Source organism: Hyperoodon ampullatus (assembly GCF_949752795.1).
Source record: "Hyperoodon ampullatus genome assembly, chromosome: 9".
NCBI classification, from domain to species: domain Eukaryota; kingdom Metazoa; phylum Chordata; class Mammalia; order Artiodactyla; family Ziphiidae; genus Hyperoodon; species Hyperoodon ampullatus.
The window spans coordinates 24553936-24575594 of NC_136922.1; the positions used below are offsets into that span (position 1 = coordinate 24553936).

Consider the following 21659-nt stretch of genomic DNA (forward strand, 5'->3'; position numbering starts at 1 on the left):
AGGGCTCGAACCCGTGTCCCCTGCATTGGCAGGCAGATTCTTAACCACTGCACCACCAGGGAAGTCCCCAGAGGGACATTTTAAAAGCATCCCTAGATCAGGGACTTCCCTGGTGGTCCAGTGGTTAAGACTCCATGCGCCCAATACAGGGGGGACCCGGGTTCGATCTCTCGTCAGGGAACTAGATCCCACATGCCGCAACTAAGAAAGCTCCCACGTGCCACAATAAAGATCCCACATGTGGCAATGAAGATCCTGCGTGCCACAACTAAGACCCGGCGCAGCCAATAAATAAATAAATAAACACAAAAACATCCCTAGGTTACGTCCTCTCTGTTTAAAGCCCTCCAGGGATTCCATCACACCTAAGAATAAAGTCCTCCCCCTGATCCACAGGGTCCTACAGGATCCAACCTGCACCCATGCCTCCTTCCCTCTCTTTTTCTCTGGGCTCCCACCTCAGAGCTCCAGCACCTCTTGTTCCCTCTGCCTGGAACACTTCTCTCCAGGTCGTCCACAGCTGGTCCCCCACCCTCCCACCCCCGTATCCAGTCTCTGCTCCTGTGTTACCTCTGGGAGGCCTTCCCTGATCTGTCAAGCTGAAATAGGCTACCACACACTATAGCAGGAAGTGGAATCCTAATGTCCCCACCTTCCCACACCAGGCACCCCCTCAGCCTTCTTTCAGTGGAGCCTGGGTCTCCCTGCTCTTCCCTCATCAGTATGGATGGACCTGGTCACCACACTGAGCTGATCTAGTGCCAGAACAAAGAGACCTGCCTCTTTGGTCTGCACAGCCTGATTCAGGCAAGGTAGGGCCTCCCCCAGTTGACTAAAGTGTTGAAAAGTGCTCTCTAGTAGGCCTTTGGGATCCAGGACCCCCAGGCTGGGGACTGGCAACCAAGTGGATGAAGGAAACTGGCAACTAGGATGTGTTTAAATAGGAACATTCCCAGGGAAAGAAGAGAAAACAAAGACACGTGGAGCCAAAGAAAATAAGGAACAAGAACAATACGACTGTCTGTGGGTTGAACTCCCCTGGAATATGGAGGCTAAAGGGACTGGGGTGGATCAGAAAGTCACCTGAAGGTCAAGTCTGAGGAAAAAAATGACAGCAGAGATGTTACTGAAGACAAAAAAAAGACTAGAAATCGGGAGAGCTGGGAGGCCTCCATTTACTAGAGTTCATTTTTCCGATGCAAACACATTAGCAAAGTCAAAGTGGAGAAACGAGGAGACCTGTACACTGCAGAAGATCCAGGGTGGTTGGGGAGTAAGGAGGGCCGCAGACAGAGCTGCTGAAGGCAAGGAGTATTTGGCCAGGACCGAAGGTTTCCCCAGGGAGGGACCAGGTAACTGCTCTGCCCATCAGAGAGATGTCAAGAGTTTCTGCCTGTAAGACAAGCAACAGTGATGTGAACAGAAATGAAAATGGACATAACAAATGAAAAGTATTTGTGCCCAAATAAGGTTTACAAGCCCTTAAATGCGCAGTCCAAACCCCAACACCTTAAGATTTTGGTAACTGATTTGGCAGCAAAATCTGACCTGAACTGCCATGAGGCTATTTAGAGTCTTTCTATAACCCATTTAACTGATTTTTCAGACGTCACTGCAGAAAAATGAACACGTTTGATTACCAGACTCTGCTCGGGTTCCTGTGGTAGAGTTTATAGAGTATAAAGGGTATATGCGATATTTTCTTAAAGCTGAACGACTCTGAATTCCAAAGCATGGAATTCTAAGGGGCTATGGGACTGTGGATCTGAATTTTAGGGAAGTGGGGGAGTTCTCTAGGGCAGAGAAGGAAGCTATGAGCTGATGTGGGCCGGACATGTGTCTCTGTTTCCCTCCAGGTAGGTCAGTCATAGTCAGGTGCAGGTTGAGGCATGGTGGGCCCCTTCCATCAGTCAGCCAGGGCCTGGAAAGAACCAGGACCTTGATGGAGCAGGACCCTATGGGGCCTTCCCGGGGCAGACACCCCGCCCCTGCCACCATGTCCTCTGCCTGCCTCTTGTCTTTAGAAAAACTTTAGCCTCCTAGGCCTTCCCTAAGTTCCAAAGAATAAATTTAATCAGAGAAGTGAGAAAACGCAGAAACAAAGGAAAACAGTCAAGCAAGACAAAATAATAATAGTTTAGCCACTAAACAAAGTCAAGGCCCTTTACTGCCTCCTCAAAGGCTATAAATATTATTTGGAGCCATATCCTTGAGCTATTTTTTGCAGATACTGAAGCCCCCACTAGCTGGAAGAAGTTGACTGCGTGCTGTCCACAACCCAGACTGGTTGGAACCAGAAGGTTGACCATGTTGATTACCGGTTACCTCATCACCAACCAATCAGAAGAATGTCCACGAGCTGATCACACACCCCTCAGTCCCCTTGCCTCACCCTATCTTTAAAAATCTTCCCTGAAAGCCAGCGCGGGGAGCTCAGATCTTTTGAGCGCTAGCTGCCTGGACTCCTTGCTTTGGCGCCCTGCAATAAATGCTGCACTTTTCCTTCACCACAACTTCACGACAGTAGATTGGCTTTACTGCACTGGGGCCAGTGGACCCAAGTTTGGTCGGGTAACAGGACCAGCACGGGGCAGGTTCTCATCTCTCCTCCGCTACCGCATCCTCTACCTCACTATAAAATGCAGGTGAAGTCAAAGAAACACGACAGCACTTTGAGTTAGGTTTGTGACAGTGTGACCATCACTTAGTGTTCATTTTTATTCTTCTCATTAATTCATGCCTGCTTCATTCATAGATAAAATTTCTTTTGAGGGTCCACACAGAGGGTCGGGGGATCCCGTGCCTGTCATGAATCCAGGATTCTCAAGCAAGTGCTTTAACTGCAACAAGAGTTGAAGAATAAAATGCACGGTGCTCCGTGAGTGCAGCGAACAGGGGGCTGGGTGGGGTCCCTCCGCCGGACCCACAAGGCGCGCCCGGGCTCGGCGGGACAGAGCACGGGGACGCGCAGAAGGCCGCGCCCTCCCTCCACCCCCTCGTCCAGCTGTCTGCAGACCGCGACCCGCACGCGAGCCCCGACTCCCCAGCAGCCCTCTAGACGCCTAGCCAGCACTCTCCCGCTCCCGCTGGCCCCGCCTGCACCGCTTCCGCTTCCGGCGGTCGGGGCGGGGCTTCCGGCCGACGGGCGGGGCGTTGGGCCGCCCGGGCCCGGAAGCGGCGGCGGCAGCGCGGGCACCGCAGGGTCGGCCATGGCTGTGAACCTGAGCCGGAACGGGCCGGCGCTGCAGGAGGCCTACGAGCAAGTGGTCAACGAGAAGTCCCCGACCGACTGGTGGGCGCCGAGGCGGCCGGGGGCGGGCCGGGGGCGGGCCGGGAGCGGGCTGGGGCCGGGGAGCCAGGGGGCGCGGAGCCCTGTCTGCCCAGCACCTGCGCCACACCCCGGGGGGGGCGGTCCCCACCCTGTCACCCCTTGCCCCACCGTGCGTGGGCAGGTTAAACCCGGCGTGGGGGTCTGGTGAGTCCCCAGCCCTTCCCCTCCGCTGGCCACCGGTCTCGGCCGTACGGGCCTCGTTGATGCATCCTGTGCTTGGCTGTGCTTGAGGGCTTCGCCAGGTTCTCCTTTCTTGCCCGGGGACTTCCGTGGACAAAGGGGCCCTCCACACCCCTTCTTGAGAAAGCGGAAGCTACGCCCGTCGTCTTCCAAACGCTGTGTTCAGGGATGGCACTCTGAGGGTGGTCTGGCAGCCTTGCTTTGGAGATGTCAAGCAGGAAGGTGGAGGGGTTTAAGTCCCTGGTTCCCTGTGAATATGTATTCGAGAACCTCCCTTTCTCCAAGAAGAATATACTTCATATTCCTGAGCTATGGGGAGATGAAGGAAAGGACGATGCTGGTTATGTGTTTGGAAAGAGGTCCCTTCCGTCCACCTCCCAGTGACATCCTTTCCTAGGCTGTCGGTGTTAGGGGCTTTATAGTTCTGGAAGCTTGGATCTGAAGTCTCTGGGAGAGCCCTGGGCAGCCCATACATAGGGTCTGCTGTCTGTCCTGCAACTAGGGTTGTTTTTTGCATGGTAATTCTCTGTTACCTTCCTTTTTGCTTAAATTGTGTTCACTGACCAGTTTTGAGAACTTGTACTTCCAAGAAATATGCTGAGTACGATCGAGTGAGGTGACCAGCTTTTGGGGTGGGAGCCTTTTCCCATTGCCTAGGGAGGGGCCCGCTGGGCGTGGCTGAGCTACTGTGGCTCTCTCCACTTGTCAGGTGCTACTGCTTTCGCATGTCTACTTTCCCTGGTGCCCAGCACAGAGTGGCTTTTGTACAGTGTACTGTTGTGACACTGAGGACATTGTTGCCTTGCCTTTCCTTCACCCCCAGGCCTTTTAGGGAAGAGCTTCAGGACACCAGCTGCCTGAGTCTGCAGAATCTCTGGGGCCACGTCAATGTGGGCAGGTCCCCATTCACTAGCTGAAAAAATATCTAGACCCATGTCACTTCCCTGCTTAAGCTCTGCAGTGGCTTCCTGTTGCATCATAAACACAGCCTGGACTCTTTGCCATGGTCGACAGGCTCCTGACCGCCCCTCCTGTTTACCGTGCTGTGGTCACACCTGTTTACCACCACTCTAGCTTTCTTTCTTTTCCTTAAACTTGCAAAGCAGTTTTCTCCTCATAGCCCTTGTTCTTTCTGCTTCCTCTGCCTGGAGCGCCTTTCCACATCATCCTAGGGAGCTCCCCAAACTTCATTTCTCAGCTCTGATGTTGCCTTTTTGGAGAGGCCTTTCTGGATTCCTGTCTCCCTGGCTGCAGTCACATTTTCCCATCTCCCTGGTTGACTGCCTTCAGGCATGCACCAGACACCCTCACTGATTTTCTTATCACCTTTGCTCTTCACCAGAAAGAGTGGGGTGGTCCCCATCTCTGTCCCTGATGTAGGGGTCCTGAGAGCAGTGCGGAAGAAGTGGCAGAGGATATCAGAGCAAGAACAGGTGGTCTCCGGTGTGGCGGGTCATAGCAAGTTTCTCATGCAGAGTGGGTGCTCTGGGCCAGGCCCTGGAGCCAGCTGGGATGGAGAGCAGCCACAGCATCAACTCTCCATACCGGCTCTCTCTCCTGGTTCCCCCAGGTGGTTCTTCCCCTAGATTGTGGCATGTTTGCTCACTTCCTGCACCCACTGCACTATCTGACAGTACGTTAGTGTTGATGTGTGTGTGTATGTGTGTTTGTGTGTGTGTTTGTGTGTGTGTGTTTTGTTTTGTTTGTCTCCCATTAGAAAGTAAGCTCCACGGGCAGGGCCTCTTAGGGATTATTTGTAGCTGCATTCCCATCGCTAGCAAGCAGCAGGTTCTCAGATTAGGTTTTTGGAAAGTGACTGAATTATAAGGTGCTCAGTGCCCCATACTCCTTGTGCTATATGCCTGCACAAGCCAACACACCATTTTTTTTTTCACGTCGGTTTGAAAGAAGGGTTGTTTGATTGAATCTGGGATGAGCCTTTGAACCGGGAACATTCAGGAAGGAGCCCAGGGTGGAGGGGAATGAAGTCAGAGGGGTAGGTGGCAGGCACGGAGCGTGGCCTTTGCTAGCTGCTGGATCCCTTCTTGGAAAAGCTAAGCTGAGCAGCCATCTCTGTTTCTTGCTGCTTGTCCGGTGCCCCTGTCTTCTGCAGCCAGGGGCTTCTTTCCTCCAGGAGGAAGGCTGGTCAGGACTCTGGCCACCAGAGTCTGGATGTCTGCTACCACCCAAGTCTTCCTTTTCCATTTCTCTGAGTGTTTCTCTCCTTCTGCACTCTCTCTCCTCTGCTGGGAAGCAGTGGTTCTTTCCTGGCCGTCTGTCCTCCCTCCCAGCCAGATCTCTGGACCTGGGTCTAATTTCTTCTGACTTTCTCAGGCTTAGGCAGCTCTGCCCAGTGGCATTAGCGAGGCCCTGAAGCTGAGTGGAAGTTGACGTGGTTCCTGTCAGACTGTTGACCCTGGAGCTTCTGTCTGGCGCGCCTCAGCAGGCCTGTGCCGTGGAGCATGGGGTGATGATACCCCAGACCGGGTTTTGCCTTTGACTTGCTGTCCGATGGATTAGCACCCTCACCTTGTGGTCTGCCAGCACTCCCTGGAGCTGAGCTGCTGCACAGTTCATGCAGATGTCTGGGCTTCATGTGGACTGCACAGAAGCCACCTATTCTAGAATGTTCTCCATGAGTGACCTTTGTTCTGGTCAAGGGACCTTCCGTGGCCCAGATTTAATACAATTTACCGTAATTTATAAGCCCACATCTTTACCAGAGTTCTTATGAATAATTAGGCTTACAGGAGAAGGGCGATGTGACCCAGGATCACCTGTGGAGACCTAAGGCTCTGCTAGATACAGCACGTGCCCAGCCAGGGAGCCTGTCTTGTGAGGAGCGTGACTCCACGTTGAGTCATGGCCCCTGTGGTTTCCAGTGCCATACACAACCAATAAAAGCCTGTGTGTGCTGGAAGAGCCTCAGGCCAGACAGACCTGCTCCACCAACCCTTCAGTCTTCCCGGAAGACCACAGATATACACAGGGTCATTGAAAATGCACATATTTCTCCTTCCTGCTTCTCCTTGGGGTGCTTTGGTTTCAGGAATATGCAGGTATCTTTTGTTTGTTCAAATGCACATACATGGTAGCTAGGTGAGTATTTCACACATAAATGTGTAGACGGTTGCCATAAAACTTCACAGCTTAGTTTTCTTCCGAGTAGATGTGTGCTCCCCGTCTCCGTAGGCTTGTCCTCACGATAGGCCGCTCTGGTAAGTCGGGCCGGCTGCAGCTGAGAAGGCTCAGCCCTGGGAGGCCCAGCGGCCTACTGAGGTCCTGCCTTGTAGTTCAGAGTGGGGTCTGTGTCAGCCTACAGGGTTACTGTCAGACTGAGCTCTTTGGGGTGCAGCGTGAAGCCTTGGTGGGCACAGTGAGGGCAGATGGTGACCAGGGCACTGGCTGTAGAGCCTGTTTGTGTTTTGTTTCAGGGCCCTCTTTACCTATGAAGGCAACAGCAATGACATCCGTGTGGCTGGCACTGGGGGTGAGTATGGTCAAGCGAGGAAGCAAATGGGCTCTTATGGACCATCAGGAGGCAGAAGCCCGGGAGGGAGGGTGAGGTGCGTGGAGGGGAGAGAGTCGTGACATCAGTGCTCCATCTCTGCTGGCGTTTCAGCCGTCACAGCGGGAGGAAGGGCACTCAGGGTGCATAGGTGTCCCCTGCATGTGGCGTGACTGCAGTGACACCTCCCCTGGCTAAGGGTGAGCCTACCCCACATCAGTTTCATTCAATGTTCAGGAATTCCCTGGTACCCTGATCGGGCTGACTGCAGCCAGCCAGGCAGGACAGAGGCTTCCACTGAGCAGTGTGGGCCCCCCCGGCACTCACAGCTCCTGGCCAGCTTTGGGTTTCAGATGTTTCTAAGTGAAAATACCTTCTCCTTGGCTTTCTCTGCCTGGTGGTGCAAGGCAGCACTGCTCTCTGTCTGTGTTGTAGTTGGAAGAGCTGAGATGGGAAATAGGCCAGCCCTCTCCAGCTTGCAGGCAGCCCAAGGCCTGGCCTGTGCTGCATCCTTAGCCCTGGGCTGCAGCTGGGAGGGTAACAGTCCCACAGAGCTGGGTGCTGGTGGTGGAGGAGAAGGTGAGACACATCTTTCCCTCTGTCCTCTTCCCGGTGGGCTGAGTGTCTGCAGGGCACACCCTCAGCCAGGAGAGGTCACATCAGTGCACATGGTCCACTGGGACAGGGTGACCTGGAAAAGTGCTACTCAAATACGGGGTGATAGGAAGTGCCTCGGGAAGAAGAGGCTCTTGGCCAGTGCTGGGCAGAGGGGTAGAAACTGCAGGCCCCCCACCTGATACCCCTGACTCCTCGTTCTCAAGGCCGGCTCACCTGACCTGAGTGACACGGCTTCACTGTTCAGTGCATGTTCACTAGCATGTTCTCTCCTTGCCCGTGAATGGTTCTGATGACTTGTTGGTAGAAAAGGCCTCCCTCTTTCGAGTGCCTCTCCTTGGTGGTCCTCTTTCTAGAAGGACTGCCACTGACGGTGGTCTCAGGTGCAGTGTGACGCCATAGGGGACTGAGAATTGCAGAGTTCAGCTGAGTGTCATACCACCATCCTCAGTGGTATTCACAGGCTCTGCTGTAGGAGCCCAGAGCAGGGCCTCAGGACTGCCCCAGGTTCCCTGGAGCCCTTTAGCTAAAATACCTGATCCAGGTCCTTCTCACAGTCTGAGGAGGTTTGGGATACCTGATGAGAACCCAAAACTCTAGTACATGCTGGGGCTCACAGCCTGAGTGTCAGGGGAGAACGGCATAGGGTGGTTCATTCCTGTGCCCCATCACTCGCTTATCCCTGCTCAGAGAGTCTAAGAGCTGAGGCCCTATATGGCGGAGAGTTAACATCTGCTTGGGACCCTCTGGGTGGCCCTGGAGTCTGAGCAGATGTGTTATTCCAGGGCGGTTTGTGGAGTCCGGGCAAATGGTAAAATTGTTGCAGAGCCCCTCCATCTGGAGGTCTGGTGCCTGCCTGGTTTGTAGCATAAATGACATTTTTGCTTCCAGAATTACCTGTGGGTTTACAGGAGTGGTTTTTAGACTAGTGTGGCTTAAAAAATCACCTGAGGTGCCTTTCCTTCCTTCCTCCCTCCCTCCCTCCCTTCGTCTTCATTGCTTCTTAGGGGCTTTCTCTTGTTGTGGTGAGCGGGGCTGAGGTGCTTTTCACAAATGCAGATCCTGGGTCCCATCCAGTTCTCATAAGCCAGCTTAGTGCGGGTAGGCCTAGGAATGTGATTCAGATGTAGATGAGGCTGAGAACCCTGGTTTAGAGGCAGCTGGGGTTTCCTTTCCTGATGGACCAGGTGCCAGGGTGGGCGTGGGGTGCCTGGGCTGCCCCTGACTCTCCTTGTGACTGCTGCAGAGGGGGGCCTGGAGGAAATGGTGGAGGAGCTCAACAGCGGGAAGGTGATGTACGCCTTCTGCAGAGTGAAGGACCCCAACTCCGGCCTGCCCAAGTTTGTCCTCATCAACTGGGTACGTGGAACTGGAGGGCTTCCGAGTTCTCATCTGGGTGAGACCCGGAAAAACTCCCTTTTCGTCTTTCATGCTTTGCCTTTTGTGACTGGAGCAGAAGAGGACTTGACTTTAGAACAGCTTGAATCCGGTGAATGGACAGAAGAGTGGATTAATTCAGTGTGGCCCAAAGAATACGTAGGGCCTTGCTAGTGCAGAAGTCACTGTTCCAGCCCAGAACTACTCCTGTGAAATGGACTACACACAATCACAGGGCACTCATGTTCTTGTCCCCTTCAGGGTAGTCATCCTGAGGGAACAGAGTGCCTGGATTAGGGCTGGGAGGGCACTGGGAGTATAGGACAGGGGCTCTAATGAAGTGGAGCCCCCTGGGTGGGGACTAGGGAATCCTAAGGCAACACCCCACAGTGGACGCTGGCGACCGTCCTGCTCCAGGAACCTCCCTGACTCGGAGGTATGGGGGCTCACCGTGTCCTCTGCTTTGGGGTTGCGGTTTGCTCTTTCCCGGGACACAGGGAAACTGCTGAGTCCCTGGAGTGGGCAGTGGCTTTGCGGGGAGACCTGGGTCACACCGAGGAATTGGCGGGTCACGCTGGGTGTGCTGTGTTGCAGACCGGCGAGGGTGTGAACGACGTGCGGAAGGGAGCGTGCGCCAGCCACGTCAGCACCGTGGCCAGCTTCCTGAAGGTGAGGGCTGCTCCGCACAGGGCCTCCCAGAGTCCACCAGGTCCCTAGGTTCCTGGATGTGAGTGAGCGGGAATCACAGCCAGAGTGGGAAGTGTACCTCAGTCCCTGTGCTCTGTCTGGACTTCAGGGCATAGCCAGAGGCTGCTCTCCTGCCCAGGAGGTAGCCAGAGCCACCTGCAAGCTGGCTTCAGTGGGAAGGAAGGACGAAGGACCTTGGGGAGGCCCTGCTGGAGCTGGTCTTGGGGTGGGACTAGGCCTCGGGCTGCATCTGTTTTATGAGGACAGACTTCTAGCAGTTCTAGCAGGATTTGGACGAGAAGGAAAGTTGCTTCTGCTCGCAACCTCAACGTGCGTGTTCCCTTTAGCGCATTCTTTCTAGTCCATTTCTGCACGTATTTATTTCAGACATCATATAATGGAACCTTGTTTAACTTCAAAAGCATTTTGTATCAAAAAGCATTTGTTGTTCACTTGTCAGCTTACTCTTTGCATTTCTTTGGTTACTGGCAAGGAGGCTCAGGACTTTGTTTTCTGGTTCTGCCAATGCTTCTTCAGACGCACCTCAGTTTCTCCATCTAGGAGCTGAAAGAGAAGGTCCCAAGCTTATTGGTATTTCATAACAACAAGGTCATAGTTCTAACTTCTCAAGAAGAAATCAGTAACTTGCTTTTTGTAGAAAATGTGCTTGTTTCCAGGTGACTTTTAAAGTTGGATTTCATTCACTAGAAAGAAGCCCTTTAATGCTGGGGCTGTCTTGTAGCACCACAGAACGGGCCACACCGTGGAGGGCAAGGGCCTCCCACGTGGGCTGGGACAAGAACGATGGGTTTCCCTCAGCCGGTTTTCCGGAGACCTTGGGGCGAGCGTGCCTTGGTTCCTGGCAGGGTCTCCCGACCCTGAGCGTGGTGCAGCCGTTGTGCTGTGCAGACCGAGGTGTGCGGCCTGTCCTCTCCTGGGGTTGCAATGCTTCTTCTTCATTAAGTGCTGCTCCTGCTGCAGGGGGCCCATGTGACCATCAACGCCAGGGCCGAGGAGGACGTGGAGCCCGAGTGTATCATGCAGAAGGTGGCCAGGGCCTCCGGGGCCAACTACACCTTCCACAGAGAGAGCAGCCGCTTCCAGGACACGGGCCCCCAGGCCCCGGTGGTGAGTGCCCTGTGGGCCTGAGGTGGCCGGGCAGGAGCGTGCGGTTCTAGCTGCCGGACTGATTCGGCCCGCACTCAGCGCTTCCTCCCTCAGGGGCTGGGCTCCCCCTGCCTGGCTTCCGGTCCTGGAGCCGGACTGAGGTGCAGATGGTGACCCCGAGCCTGACAGGAGCAAGAGCTGCCTGCTGGTGAGGCGGGTGCTGGTGGGCATGAGGCGTGGCCTTTGACCCTGCCTGGTAGTTCCAGAGCCTCTTGTGTATGCTCAGAGGTTCTCTGCAGGGAAATTCCATCCACCCTCCAGGCCGTGGCCCCAGAGTGTCCTGTGCCGCCCTGGACGGTGGTTGCTTTGGAGAAACTTCTGGTGGTGGACAGGGCAGGCCCCTCTGAGCTGTGGGCAGACAGACGCCTGTGGGCCTGTGGTCTGGTGCAGGATGGGAGCTGGGGTTCTTGGAGAGCCTGTGGGTGCTGCCATGGCAGTCAGCTGTCTGAGGGCCCCCTGTCCAGAGGCCTGCCTCAGAACTGCCCCACCTCCAGGAATCTCGGGCAGGCCAAGGGGCCTTTCCTGCCTTGGCTTCCATCCACAGGGGCCTGGTGCAGCCAGAGACTCGTCCAGTGTTGTCTGGGGTTGAGCTTCCCCACTTGCGGTTTCCAGGGCCTCTCAGGCCCTTTTGGTATCAGTCTCCTTAAGGGTCACTGGGCCAGGCGCCACTCCTTCTGCCAGGTGCCATCCTAACAGCTCTTTCCTGCGTGCTGTGCTCCTGTCAATGACCCTACAGTGAATTCTCTATCCGCCTCAGGGCTCTGTGTACCAGAAGACCAACGCCGTGTCTGAGATCAAAAAGGTTGGCAAAGACAGCTTCTGGGCCAAGGCAGAGGTAAGTGCCGCCCAGGGCATGAGGATGAGAGCTGGCATTCGGGCTGGTCCTGTGTGCACCAGACAGGAAGTGGTTTACCTGCTGTGTCTCGGTTTTCCTTACCGTGAGCTCCTAGAACAGATGGCCCTGGTAGCACCCATTCGCAGATGGTTGAACTAGGGGTCAGAGGTGTTAGGGAACAAGGCCAGCGAGTGTTGCTGTAGAGCCCACGCTTGACCGTGGCCCCTGCGGGCTGCCTGGGCGGGTCCACGCTGCCGGCAGCGCTGAGGCCGAGGGGTCAGCCGCCTGTGGCTCTCCCCGCAGAAGGAGGAGGAGAACCGCAAGCTGGAGGAGAAGCGGCGGGCGGAGGAGGAGCGGCGGCGGCTGGAGCAGGAGCGCCGCGAGCGGGAGCTGCGCGAGGCCGCCCTCCGGGAGCAGCGCCACCAGCAGCGGGACAGCGAGGCCGGGCCCCCCAGGTGAGGCGGCGCTGCCCCCGCCTCCTCTCCCCTCCCGAGGGCTGTCCCCCAGGGCGGGGGAGGCCGGGCTGAGGCCGGGCTGCAGCTCTTCCCTCTGCCCCTCCCAGCAGGCAGGGTGAGCAGCAGGAAGTGCCTTCAAGGAGCAGAGAGGAGGTGAGTCTCGGTCGCTCCCACCTTGAGGGCCAGAGTGACGCGCCCGGGTCCCGGATCTGCTGAGGCTCGTCCGGGACAGGTGCGCAGGCTGCCTGCTGTGAGCCGTGGTGGCCGCGTGGGTCCCTCCAGATGCACACGCCCCGCCCAGCAGGCCCGAGGGAGGCGCTTACTGGGAGGGGCCTGCAGCCTGCTGGGGCAGATTAGAACGTGGGACACGTGGTGTGTCAGGGCCGTCAGTGGAGAGGAGAGCCGAGGGCAGAAGCTCAGGCCGGCATGGACCTCCGCCTGGTGCTGGCAGAGGCCTGTGAGCCCCTCAGCTTCGGTGTTTTGCTTCCTGACCCCCTGCACAGCTGCAGGGAGCCAGGCAGGCCGATGGCTCCCGGATCCTCATTCACTGCCGGCTCCGTGCGCGCTCCTTCAGGAGCCTGTCTGTCCACAGCCAGCACACCCACGGGAGATTTTCAAGCAGAAGGAGAGGGCCGTGGCCGCCATGTCCACCTCCAGCCCCCAGCCAGGTGAGACTTCGCTCTGCGCCCAGCTGTGAGGCAGGGGAAGGCTGAAGGGGAGCCTGGGGTCCCAGGGCAGGGCCCCCTGACTTAGTGACAGATGTTTCAGAAGGTGAAAGGGATGAGTAAGGAGAGCCCGTGCTCATGAGTGTCGCTTCTGGCCCGGGAGCCGGGGACCCAGGTGTCCCCTTCCTGCTCTTGACCTGGTGGGACAGGAGGGGCCGTGTGTGGCTCTAGAGTGGACACCCTCCAGCCCCGGCCCTGTAAACCCCCCAACGTTGGGCTGTTAGCTGGGTCTCGGGCCTGCATCAGTCACCTCTCTGGCCCCCAAAGGCTATATCGGACTGCACTGCTGGTCAGCTCTCCAGCCCTGCACGTGGCCCCCAAGGGGCTGCTTGGAGTGTACGATGTGTGTGTGTATGTGATGTGTGCACAGCGGGTGGCATTCCTGCAGCTGCTGCATGTGCCTGTTCACTCCCTGTGTGACAGCCACTGTCCCAGAGCAGGTCCACCCTCCGGGCAGTACAGGGCACAGAAGGGGCAGAGAGGACTCGGCTCTTCCCACTTTCCAGCAGTGTGAGGTCTTCGATGTTTACCGTTGGTTTGCAGGCAAGCTGAGGAGCCCCTTCCTGCAGAAGCAGCTCACCCAGCCGGAGACCCCCCTCAGCAGAGAGTCAGCTCATGCCACCTCAAGGCCCAGGGCAGGCAAGGCTCTCAGCTGCCCTGTGGGGGGTTGGGGGGTGGGAGGGAGACGTGGCACGTCCTCTCCCCTCCCCTGGGTCAGAGTGGGCCGTGTCCTCCCGTGCAGATCTCCGCGAGGAGCCAGTGCCCAGCGCCCCTCCGTGCTCAGTGCCGGCGGAAGAGGAGGCCGTGTACGAGGAGCCCCCAGAGCAGGAGACCCTCTACGAGGAGCCTCCAGTGGTGGGTTCTGTGCAGCAGGGCAGATGGGTGAAGGGCCCACGTGCCCGGAAACGCGCTCCTTGGCCGTATCCATTCCGTGGCTCCCTACCTGTGAATCGCCTTGTTTAATTTTGGAGCATCCCGTGCCCCGTGTGCCCTCCCCCCAAGTCTGCCGTGAGCCCTGGTTACAGGCAGGGTTGAATCTGGGTAACCACGATCCCAGACTTCTCTTCTTCTTTCCCATCCGTGGGCAGGTGCAGCAGCAAGATACCCGCTCTGAGCGCGTTGACCACTACCCGGGGCTGAGTGGGAAAGGGCTCTGTGCCCGGGCCCTGTATGACTACCAGGCAGGTAACGTGCTGCAGCCCTGCCACCTCAAACCACAGGGCCCAAGCTCAGGAGGCAGGATTTGCCGACTCCCTCAAGGGGAGAGCCCGGGGCGTGTCGGAAATGAAGACAGGAGGGTGAGAGGGGAGAGTGGGTGGGTGCCCTGCACAGCTCAGGCCTCCCCCCGTGCTCCGGGCAGCTACTTGCTGTCCACTGGTGTGAATCCCAGTTGCCTGCCTTGTTCTAGTGCCGGAAGGTGTGACCAGAGAAGAGGGGCCAGGCCTGGATGCCGGTGCCCCTGCTGACCCTGGGTAGAGGCCTCGGGGAGCAGGCTGATGTGTGGAAGTGCTGTGCTCCAGCCTTTCGCTGGGACAGTGAGGCCAGGGCCAGGCCCTTTCGGAAGGTGTGTGCTGGGGGAGTGGCCCCAGGAGCAGCGTCAGCACAGGCTGTGGGCTGGCTGGCCCAGGGCCCTCAGCACTGCATCTGGGCTCACCTTCTTTGCAGCCGACGAGACTGAGATCTCCTTTGACCCCGAGAACCTCATCACGGGCATTGAGGTGATCGACGAAGGCTGGTGGCGTGGCTACGGGCCGGACGGCCACTTTGGCATGTTTCCCGCCAACTATGTGGAGCTCATTGAGTAAGGACCCCCGACTGCTGGCCGAGGCCGAGGGCTGTCCTTCCCTTGCCCACCCAGACGCGATTTCCTCATTGCTGGAAGAGGTGGCGTGAGGGTTGTGTACGGCACTTCTCTGGGAATGGGATCCCCTGATGAGGGCAGGCCCTTGGGCTCCCTCTGGCTTGGGTGGCTCGGCCTCTGTTGCCCCAAATGCAGCAATAACCTGGTGATCTCCAGACGTGCTTCCAACAGCAGCTTCCCAAGTCCTCCCAACCAGCCTGGTCCTTGACCCCCAACAGAAGACATTGAGCCAAGCCCTGCCCAGAGCCAGCCTCTCAGTGACCTCTGCCAAGGAGTATGGCACTGCTAGTCTGCGGGGGTGGTTCTGAGCAGGGGCGTCTAGAGGTCTCCTTCTGCACTTGCCTTTTTTTCCTTTTCCTCTTGGCTTTAAGGGACGGTGTCTGTAGCTATCAGTGACCCTTGGGAACAGTGAACTTAGAGTTTATGACCAAAGTCAGAGTGGGTCATGACAATTTTGGTAGCAGTCTTTCTGGAACCTGCTCTGTGCTCCCCATTTCTCTGTCCCTCTACCTGGGCTCTGGGCAGTGGAGATAGGAACAACCAAGCCCCCATCTAAGTATGTGAAAGAAGAGGTGAAAACATCAACAGACACTACGTGTCCTTCCACGTGGCTCACTCTTGTCTGCTGGCCCCGGTGTGCGCCTCAGTTGATACGGTTTAGGGAAAGTAACCATGGTGGCCTGTTCCTACTGTTTTTCCTTCTTTCTGCCCCAGCCCATCCATGTCTGCTTTTGGAGTAAGAATTGCCCCACACCGGCCCTAGCTCCAATCCCCCCTGTTGCAGCCCTCATGTGTGCACCCTCAGACCTCTGACCAACCCTTAGCCACCTGGAGGAGGCATAAAGGTCAATGTGTGACTGCAAGTCAGCCTCCTGCATTTCAGTTCTTGGGGAGGGGCCGAGGGCCCCCCTGACCCCTGCCATGGGGAGCCTCCACCCACTCAGGACAGCCAGTGTGCACATGTACCTGCAGTGAGGCACCTGCACCCACAGAACGTCTGGGGAATTCAGCTCTTACGCTCTGGGAGGTGCCAGGTGGAAGCAGCTTGGGGCAAAGGATGCACTGAGGGGGCTGTCGGCCCAGGTGGTGGCCAATCCCAGTGCCCCCTCCCCACTGGCTGCAGATGGCGTTTCCTGTCTTCTTAGGCTGAGCTGCAGGCAGGCCTCACCATGTCCTGATTTCTTAGGACAGCCTCCAGGGCCCACCCCAGCTATGAAAGCCCCATGAATCAGGTATTGCCAGCTTTGAGGCTACCTGTGGGCTTGTCTGCCCCTGGACAAGGGGACCCCCGTGGGGCAGGGCCCTTCCCACCCTGGGGCAGCCAGGACAGTAGAGGAAAACCAGTGCGAGGGAAGTGGTGTGTTGGCCACAGTCCTCACTCACCATGGGGAGGGCTGGGTCACTTGGACTCTCCTGAAGTGACCCTGGGCACTCGGATTTAGAGCAAGGTTACCAAGTGGCTCTTCTGCTTTGCGGGTCATCGTAGGGGCTTGTCAGGAGCCACTCGATAGCCGGGGATAGGAAGGCTCTTGGCCTCTGTGTTTCCGGGGTCCCTGCACCCAGTGGGGGAGGCTTGGGCAGGCAGCAGGGGCCCGGGGCTGTGTGTGTGGAATCCCGGGCTCCAGGCCCGTGAAACCAGCCCTGAGTGAGCCCTGAGTGAGCGCTGGGGGGCGGGCGTCCTGGGGCCACACTAGCCTGAGGCAGTGAGAGGATGTGCCTTTATTGCCAGAGCCCACCCTTCACTTGACCTTGCCCTGGGCAGCCACAGCTTCCATGGCCTTGCGCACGGTCTCCTCGTCACCCAGGAATCGCATGGGCTTGGTGGGCTTCAGCGCCTGGTCCAGCTCGTACACGATGGGGATCCCCGTGGGCAGGTTCAGCTCCATGATGGCCTGGTCCGACATCGCTGGACCAGAGGAACAAGGGTCCTTAGGCCCTCCCAGCCTGTCTGCCAGGCAGCCACCTGCTCTCGCATTTAGCAAACTTCGTGACCTTTAAGGGCCACAGGGCTGTCAGCCAGGCAGCAGCCCTCCCACCCCGACAGCAAGGCCGCAGAAATGCTCCTTGAGAAGGTCAAGGCAGCACTGAGACAGCAGCCTACAGAAATAGCTGTGGTGAACCGAGGACCTCGCTCCAGCCCGAGCTGTCCTCATCTGGGGTGACGCCATTGGTCCCCTTGGCCCAAAGTGAACTCTGGTCAGACTGGTGGGTGTTTGGGATCAGGAAAGACCTTAACCACTTGGCTTCTAGAGAGTTCTAGTTTCTGGACGTCCTAAGCAGCAGAGCAGGGCTGCTCCTGAGAAGGGGGGTGTGATAGGGACGGCGAGAAGCACTGCCCGTGGCCGAGGTGGAGGGGACGCCCTGCCAAGTGAAGAGAGTTCTCTGTGGAAACCCGACCCAACCCTGCTGGCCTCCCGAAGACCTGGCCTGGAATAGCAGCTCGACCTTTGGTATTCCTGTCAGCCCGCCCACCCCGCTGGTGCAGGGAGGCCTTAAGGGAACATGCTCTGGGCAGTGGGAGACCCTGGTCACGTTTGCCTCCGTGCATTCGTTTCTCCTGGACCAGGCTGCAGGGAGCCCCCAGAAGGGAGGGAGGGCAGGTGGTCTTTCCATCTGCGAGGCTCAGTGCCAGCCGTGAGGCGTCTGTGTGGACTCAGCCTCAGGAAGTCCTCAGAAAGGCGGACAGGGGCTTCCATGGAGGAAGCTTGTCATGCTGGGAGGGGCTGCTCCCCTTTTAGCGGAAGCCAAGCTACCAACCTAAGGTCTCTGGCGTTCTCCGCACCCTGCACCCTTCTTTTGACTAGTCTTTTGCCCTGAGTGGGTGAGCTGGGGTGCGGGCAGGGCCCCACCCTCAGTCCCATATCCAGCAGCTGCCAGTGAAGTGACTTGACCAGGGTCACTCAGCAAGCTGGGATTTGGAGCCAGATGGCTCAGCCTCTTCAGGGGTGGGTGTCCTTGGGCAAGATGCCACCCCCGGGCCTGCCTTCCTCGCACCTGAGGCTTGTGTTGGGGAAGCCGGGCCAGCTGTGGACCCCTGTGCAGGGCCTGGGCCCTGTGTCAATGGCAGCACACATTTTCACCCAGAATCTTCAGGAGACTCAACTGTTAAACAGTGTCCCAGTACACACGGCGAGTGGATGGTTCTTTCTTACAGAGCTGTTTTTTCAAGTGGTTTCTCACCCCTCCCAGTCCAGTTCACAGTTTGGAGGCCCTGCCCTGGGTGCGGATGTCTGCGAAGCCGCCTCGGTGAGGCAGCCGGGGGCTATCTGGTTCAAGGGGACGTGTCACCCAACCCGCCTCTGCCCACACCCTGTGTGAGGATGGGCCTCACCTTCCAGGTGCTTGACGATGCCCCGCAGACTGTTCCCGTGGGCTGCAATGAGCACTCTCTTGCCAGCCTTGATCTGGGGGACGATCTCATCATTCCAGAACGGCAGGGCCCGGGCGATGGTGTCCTTGAGGCTCTCATGCGTGGGCAGCTCCCCCGGCTTCAGGCCTGCATAGCGACGCGCCTGGGGGCACCCGTGCTGCTGTTCACTCCCCAGACAGCCCCCCGCCCCCGAACCTGGGCCCCCGTCCCCAGACCTCCCCTCCAGCCCCGCAGCCCAGCCGCTCACCTTGCTGATGGAGTTGTGGTAGGGGTGCTTCTCATCCATGGGGGGTGGAGGGATGTCAAAGGAGCGCCTCCAGATCTTCACCTGCTCCTCCCCGTGCTTGGCGGCCGTCTCTGCCTTGTTGAGGCCAGTGAGACCCCCGTAGTGGCGCTCGTTGAGGCGCCAGGTGCGCACCACAGGCAGCCACATCTGGTCCGTTGTGTCCAGGATGGTCCAGAGGGTGTGTATGGCCCTCTTCAGCACCGACGTGTAGCAGATGTCAAATTCCATCTTCACGTCCTTGATGGCCTGGGCCCCCCTCTTGGCTTCCTCAGCCCCCTTCTCGCTCAGCTCCGCGTCGAACCAGCCGCAGAAGCGGTTCTCCTGGTTCCAGGTGCTCTCGCCGTGCCGAACCATCACGAGGCGGTGGGTGGACATGGTGGCGGCGGCGGGCACTCGCGGGCTCCAGACAGGGACAGGTGATCCCCAGGCGCCCCCAGCTTTATAACGGTGCCCAGCCCCCGCCCCAGCCAACTGCCAGTCAGCATTCCAGGCCTGACGGGCGGCAGCAGGTGGCCGGCAGCAGCGCTGGGTGGAAGGCAGGCCGAGAGCCGGACTGGAAAAATGGCCTCATCAGCCACCAGGCCCCACGTGCCCAGAGCCCAGGCTGGGCGGGGCTGCCGAGCAGGGCTGGGCATGAAGGGCAGAAGTCCGGGCCTCCAGCAAGCCTGAGAAGGGGGCTAGCGGGAGCGCAAGGGCTGGCCGGGGAAAGACTCCCCCTGAGGGCGGGGCCCCGAGCCCCGTCAGCCTGCCGCCTGCTCGCGGGGGCTGCCGCTGTCGGGCAGGGGCACGGGGAAACCCTGACTGCCTCCTCCGAGTCACTCAACGCAACCGGGGACAAGCCTGCGTCTCGGGAAGTACACTAGCCTGGTGTCAGGGAGCCGAGGGTTGTGAGTACGCACGTGTGTCCGCCCACCCACACGTGCGTGCCTAGGTGCGCGTGCACGTGCTGCGCACCTCCTACTGCATGTACACGTCCGTGTGCCTCGCGCTCAAGTCTGTGTTGCCTGTGCGCACACCTGCGTGCGAACGTGTGAGCTGCCAGGAGGTTCCCCCCGGGGCGCTGTTCTGCTCCCCCGTGAGTGGGGTCTGTATATTGGCAGGGGATCTTCCCCGGGACTCCTGACCGCCCTCCTCAGGTCCTTCTGCCCTGGCAGGCTCTGTGCCCCAGCCTTGCCCGCAGGATGAGCCCTGTGGAAACCTCTGGCTGACAGCCAGGCTGGGAGGGGCTGTGCTGTCATCTCCACACAGGGGAGGAGGAAAGGTGGCCGTGGGCAGAGCAGGGGAGCTGGTGAGCACCATAGCCCTGGGGAGAGGTCTGGCCTTGTGGGAGGTGGCAGCAGTGTAGGACAAGGGCTGAGCTGGGCAGAGCTGGGTTTCCAGGAGAGCCAGGGGTAGCTGGGGGCCTGGCTGCTTGGGCCAGAGAGGAACAGAAGGTTTTCTGCTTTCTCATCCCTTTGTCAAGTTCTTATCCACATGTGCCACACTCTCCCACCCTAGTTACCTTCACCCAAGCCAGGCTCACTCCTCCCAGCTGAAACCACCTTTGAAAAGAAAAAGAAAAATCCAGGATTCATGTCCCCAAGGAACCCCAGAATCAGAGGTACTGATTATTAGGTCTGTGCCCAGTTTATTAGGAGCGCCCAGAGGTAGGCCGAGGTTGGGACTAGGGGGCAGTGTAGAGTTGGGTGCAGGCCCAGGACTAATGCATTCAGGTTTTGGGGGACAAGGGCTACTGCGATCTGGGCTGTGAAGAAACGAAGCAGAGCGGCGGGGTCAAGATGCCAAGTTGCAGCTGCACCAGCAAAGAACCAATCCTCATAGAACAGCAAACAAGTGTGTGTCAGAGAGGCATAGAGGGGCTGGGCCTTGTGTCCTGACGAATGGGGATCACTGGAGAGTCTGAAGCATGGTTATATTTTAAAGTCCCTTGCCGCTGTGGAGGCAGGATTGGAGGCCAAAGGCCCTGGTAGAGGTGGTGGCTTTGGGTTAGGTGAGAACAAGGCTGCTTGGCTTGGGCTGGGTGCAGGTGGTGGCGTGGTAAGGAGCTGCTAGACTGGGGGGCCACTGGGGCCTTACTGACAGCCAGAGGGAGGGACGGGACATGCCTTCCTGCCTGTCTGATGGCTGTTGAGAAAGCCAGGGACCTCAGAGGAGAGTTGAAGCCTGAGAAGACTAGACACAGCTTCTAAGCCTTGGCTCGCTCCAGCCTGACTCTTACTCATTCAAAAAGTATTTGCTGGGCATGTCTGGTGTGCCGGCGCTGTTCAAGCACTGGGCAAGCAAGGCCCTGCTCATGGGGGTCTCCATCCCAGTGATGGGAGATGGACAACATGTGACGTGTGGCATGGTAGGCAGTGATGAGGTCCATGGAGAAGCGAGCAGGGGGGCAGGAGGGCTGCTGTTTCAACAGGACTGTCCTGCGAGGGTGGAGCGAGCACCCTCCACTGGTCTCTCGACGTGACCACAGCTATAAATCCTGGACAAAGGCAGAAAGCAGATCTCAGAGAACTGAAAAGTCAGTAGCAGGCAGATGAAGCAGATCAGATTCCAAGTTCCATGGTGAGTTTACCATTTTTTTTCTCCCAGGATTGCCCAGCTTGAAACCTAGAAGTGTCCCCAGTGTGGACAGAAAGGGCTCCAGAGAATCCCTCTGGTCCAAGGAACAGAAATAAAGTTCCTACAGGCCCCTTCCCTTTTTCCCTTTCTTACCCACCACAGCTCCTGGGCAGTAATGTAGAGGTGGCAGCGTCAGCCAGGCAGGCACCTGAAACCCTGAGAGAAGAGCTACCCTCTAACCAGAGGAGGTGAGGCCACAAGAGTGTATGGCAAACACCCGCTGCTTTCTCTCTCCTCCCTCCTGCAGCGGAGGACTGGATGCAGCTGCAGGGGCTGTGCAGCAAGGGGGGGTGGAACTAAGGCCCCAGATTTCTGGCTGGAAGTCTTGGAAAGCAGGCCCCAGGGAGCTGTCAAGTATCAGGTCAGGCATGAAGAGGAGGGAGATTAGGTGAGTGATGCAGTACAGTTACAGGTGAATTCCTGGGCTCTGACCCAGGCTGACCCACTGGTGACCTGATTACCTGCCAAAACAATACGATCAACATTCTCCTTAGGATTTAAACAGACTCTCAAAATAATATTCAAAATACCTAGGACAATTTTGCATGTGACTGTTCAGTTCTCCCAAAACCATTTATTGAATGTCCTTTCCCTATTGTATATTCTTAGCTCTTTTGTTGTCAATTAATTGACCACATGTGGGTGG

General features: G+C 57.7%; 2 protein-coding genes across 3 annotated transcripts; one reads left to right on the forward strand and one right to left on the reverse strand.

Moving 5' to 3' along the window:
• The first annotated feature begins 3169 nt into the window (after positions 1–3169).
• DBNL (drebrin like) lies at positions 3170–15604 on the forward strand. Of its 2 annotated transcripts, none has more exons than XM_079710853.1 (13): positions 3170–3292; positions 6946–7001; positions 8881–8993; positions 9606–9680; positions 10680–10826; positions 11623–11700; positions 12004–12155; positions 12263–12308; positions 12730–12823; positions 13424–13519; positions 13599–13735; positions 13969–14065; positions 14546–15604. In XM_079710853.1, exons 1-13 carry the CDS (start codon positions 3210–3212, stop codon positions 14683–14685), a joined length of 1314 nt encoding a protein of 437 aa, XP_079566979.1. In that variant the 5' UTR covers positions 3170–3209; the 3' UTR covers positions 14686–15604. The 2 variants fall into 2 exon arrangements, with proteins under 2 accessions (XP_079566979.1, XP_079566978.1); XM_079710852.1 differs by having other exon boundaries at positions 12266–12308; positions 13623–13735.
• An 876-nt stretch (positions 15605–16480) lies between these two features.
• PGAM2 (phosphoglycerate mutase 2) lies at positions 16481–18772 on the reverse strand (the record flags this gene model as incomplete). The annotated part of the gene is made up of 3 exons (XM_079711466.1): positions 16481–16647; positions 18073–18253; positions 18359–18772. 3 exons carry the CDS (start codon positions 18770–18772, stop codon positions 16481–16483), a joined length of 762 nt encoding a protein of 253 aa, XP_079567592.1.
• Positions 18773–21659: the final 2887 nt, after the last annotated feature.

Bases quoted from the DNA above. Each gene is read 5' to 3' on its own strand.
- DBNL (XM_079710853.1), top strand. From the start codon at position 3,210: ATGGCTGTGAACCTGAGCCGGAACGGGCCGGCGCTGCAGGAGGCCTAC. The intron at 7,002-8,880 runs GTGAGTATGGTC...TGACTGCTGCAG, and splicing joins CCGTGTGGCTGGCACTGGGG to AGGGGGGCCTGGAGGAAATG. The intron at 13,520-13,598 runs GCAAGGCTCTCA...CCCCTGGGTCAG, and splicing joins CACCTCAAGGCCCAGGGCAG to AGTGGGCCGTGTCCTCCCGT.